At 35.3% G+C, this 3,692-nt stretch overlaps 1 protein-coding gene across 1 annotated transcript; it reads right to left on the bottom strand.

The window, feature by feature from the left end:
- Positions 1–242: 242 nt before the first annotated feature.
- LOC117181310 (zinc finger BED domain-containing protein RICESLEEPER 3-like) lies at positions 243–3,470 on the bottom strand. The gene is made up of 6 exons (XM_033373870.1): positions 3,201–3,470; positions 2,880–2,973; positions 2,489–2,791; positions 1,074–1,720; positions 763–955; positions 243–676 (listed from the first exon to the last, which is right to left on the bottom strand). Exons 1-6 carry the CDS (start codon positions 3,468–3,470, stop codon positions 243–245), a joined length of 1,941 nt encoding a protein of 646 aa, XP_033229761.1.
- Positions 3,471–3,692: the final 222 nt, after the last annotated feature.

The raw sequence follows: 3,692 nt of genomic DNA, 5'->3' as shown, positions 1-3,692 counted from the left end.
CGATTCGAACGATTCCCGCTCCTTTATAAAACCCGCGATTATTTGAAATTAGAATTAAATTAACTAATTAATTAATTATCCAATATTGTTTAAAATTAATTGTTATTTTATGTTATTATTAATTTGATTAAAAAGTTAATAAAGAGTAATCCAGTCTAAATATTAGTTTTTATTTCGACAGAAAATAAATCAAACTCAAAATTAATGTGGAACCTTATTAAATTCAATTATTAAATGGAAATTTATTTCCACATTTCAAAGTCCAGCGACACTAAAAATATTAGCTGGTTTAAGTGCTTTCCCGAGAGCCTGTTTCTGAGCATGGTAATAATTTGACCAGCTTTAGAAAACAGCCTCTCGGAAGGAACTGAATTTGCCAGAATGGGCAAATACTCTAGTGCTATCTTATACAAATTCGGATAGGCATGCTTGATGTTATTCCATTCTTCGAATTGATTTACATAGGGAGGAATGGTTGGCCGATTTAAGTACTGTCGGAGCTCTACAGATAAGCCTCCAGCAGTATCAGTGTCCGCCTCGGGCAACTGTTGCGAACGCAAGGCATCGTGATGAACCCAGATGTCGTTCACCTGGCTATCTCCACGCTGATGCTGTGGCATGTTCCTGGCGCGTTCCTCATCCCCCGACTTCAGAATTTTCGCCTTCAACTCCCTATCTGAAATAAAAAACAGAATCAGCAAAAATAATATTTAAAGACTCTTTATTTAGTAGAAATGATTTGAATATTTAATTAATTATTACCAATAGATGACAGTGCTCTCGCGAAGTTTCTAGAATCTGTGAAGTGTAGTTTCTTGAATCTGAGGCCGAGGATGGTGGCCTTAGCAGGCATCGGCAGCTTCTCCATGAAGCATAATTGCTTTCCAATTTCGGCGAGTAATGAGTGCTTAATATTGAAAGCAACTAAGTGGACTGCGTTGTACTCTCTTAAAGTCTGAAAAATAGAAAAAAATAAATTATAATTGAAGCTCAAAAATTGGTAAATGTTAATATATTTCAAATATTACCTTGCTCAGAAGTTAACACATAGGGATAGCCTTGCTTAATGTTACCGACTTCTCCGCGCAGATCTCCTTTGTGACTTGCCATGCTGGTTTTAGAAGATCCCGAACCTCCCTCACAAGTTCCTCCTCTCCTGCCGTAATCATTGGTGGTGGCTTTTCCTTGCTAGTTTTCTCTCGTGTTATTTTCGCAAGAACTCGCTGTACGAGTTCGCACAATAGGAGGAATCGGTCGAGCATCGCATAAACTGAGTTCCACCTGATGCGAACCTCTTGGATTAGTCTCAAGCACTCTTTCTCTGCTTTCCTCCACTCAGTCATCCGTAGCAGTTTTAATTCTTCAGAGGCCCGTTCACTTTTTCTAAAGAAGTTTACAATTTTCTTTATTTTCGAGACGACTCTCTTGAAAGAAGGTAAGTCATCGTCCAACCCTCTATCTTCAACGTCTACACCTAGAATTATTTGGTCCTCTTCATCTTCGCTATCTTCAAAGACAGGCAAGGGCAACGGAACTTCTTCTTGATCAATCTGGTTGTTGGTTTTATATAAACCTAACGCATCCGTAACTGCTAGATTTAAATTGTGAGCTAAACAAGAGATATGTTTCTGAGCACTAACCGCTTGCTTACACGCTCCAACAACGTTTGGTTTATTATCTGTGACAATAGCCTTCACATTTGCGATATCCAGCCCCCAATCTAAGCAGAGAACCCTGAGGATGTTAGCTAGATTTACAATTGTCTTTCTTTCGGGACAGGCCTGGCTCCAATTTGAACCGATTTAATCTCCATGCCTGAAAAATTGAAAATGAATTGTATAATTTAATAAACAAAAATATTAAATACAATAAAGGAGCGGCTGGTGGACCGGAAAATGACTAGAAATTTGATAAATAATGTGGAATATTATTTTAACATTAGTACTTAATGTTTAAATGAATTTCCACCTTAAAAATGATTGTGAACTTTTTTCAGCTTTAGGAATAAATCTAGAAATTTATTTCCACCTTAAAAATTAATTTGCAAACTTGTTTCAATCTTAGAAATAAATTTAAAAAATTATTTCTAAGATCGAAATTAATTTTCACATTAGTTATTAATGCGTAAATAAATTTCCACCTTAAAAACTATTGTGAACTTTTTTTTCAGCTTTAGGAATAAATCTGGAAATTTATTTCCATCTTAGAAATTAATTTGGAGACGCATTTCTACCTTGGAGATCAATTAAAAAATTTATTTCTAGGGTTAACTTCAATTTTCACATTAGAAAATAATGTGTAAATAAATGTCTACCCCAGAAATAAATATGGAAAATTATTGAACAAATTTCCATCTTAAAAATTATTGTAAGCTTTGTTTGAGCTTTAGAAATAAATCTGGAAAAACTAGGCATTTTTTAACTTCGGGATACTTTAGCGTTTATAGTTTAATATTTAATTAGTTGTTTTAAAGTTTATTTTTAAATACCATCTAAATAGTGAGCAGTTATGCCTAAGTAAGCCCTTGTTGTCATCGATTCCGTCCACAAATCGGTTGTGAGTATAATATTGGTTTTCGTAGAGAGGATATTCTTCATTTTTGTCTTTAGAACTTCATACTTATTTTCCATCATCACCGTGACAGTTTCAGCGCTTGAGAGGTTATAATGCGGCTGCAAAGTTCTGACAAATTCTTTAAATCCCTTTCTCTTAGTCATAGATAGGGGCTGATTATCTGCTGCTATCATATATAATAGAGCGTCAGTTGCATCAGCATAACGCTGACCTCCACCTGAAACAGAAAAATACCAAGAAATATAGAAACCATATAAATTTGTTATCCACAAAAAATAATGTTTTAAAAACTATTTCTCACTTACAAGAAAAGGAAGATATTTTTTCAAAAGACGCACTCAAATTGCGGATACTGTTGCGAGTTTTTATCTTCTTAACTTCGCTTGACGATGTCGGTATCTGAGTGATAAAAAAATTTCTATTTTATTTTTCAAAATTTAATCCTTCATGAAAACAAATCAATATGCCAATTATACTGAATAAAAGATATAACTGATATAACATTCCAGAATTATAAATATTTAGAAATATGTATTTATTCAGTATGATGAGGCCATTGAACTTTGAGGTTAGTTTTTGCAGGGCATATCATCGCGAATATTCAATTTATGAAAACGAAAACTTACCTCATCGTACCTCGTCGAAGGACCAGCCTCATTTGCGTCAACGTCTAAGACGTTACTACTAGTTTCTTTTTCTTCTCGTATTACCCTTTTATAGGTGCTTCTCTTTCGTTTTGTTGAAATTAATTCAACCTGATGAACTTTCTGTAGATGATATGTCATAGATGAAGTGCTATTGCAAAAGGTGAGTTCCACGAGACAGTGGGAACAACGCACTTTTTCTCCCATTCCCACTTTCTTAAAGTGCAGCCACACTTGGCTTGGCGGAGACATCACACTCCAATTTTAAAATTTTATTAAAGTGCACATTTGGCCGGACACAATATTCACAATGGAACGCTAGTCTAGAAAAGAGAGAATCGACGTGGATTCCGGCGCTCGATTCTCGATTCCAAAGAATCGAGAATCGAGCGCAAGGAATCGATTCCTCCGAGAAATCGGAATCTACTCCGGGATCCCTACTACACAGCATGCAGAATGTCTCTGGAGATAAAG

This window comes from Belonocnema kinseyi, chromosome 10 (assembly GCF_010883055.1).
Source record: "Belonocnema kinseyi isolate 2016_QV_RU_SX_M_011 chromosome 10, B_treatae_v1, whole genome shotgun sequence".
NCBI classification, from domain to species: domain Eukaryota; kingdom Metazoa; phylum Arthropoda; class Insecta; order Hymenoptera; family Cynipidae; genus Belonocnema; species Belonocnema kinseyi.
This window is presented reverse-complemented; position numbering and strand designations above follow the sequence as displayed.

Coding starts and splice junctions, on each gene's coding strand:
- LOC117181310 (XM_033373870.1), bottom strand. CDS start 3,470: ATGTCTCCGCCAAGCCAAGTGTGGCTGCACTTTAAGAAAGTGGGAATG. Junction 2,974..3,200: donor CTTCGACGAGGTACGATGAG/GTAAGTTTTCGT, acceptor TTTATCACTCAG/ATACCGACATCGTCAAGCGA. Junction 677..762: donor GAGAGCACTGTCATCTATTG/GTAATAATTAAT, acceptor TTTTTATTTCAG/ATAGGGAGTTGAAGGCGAAA.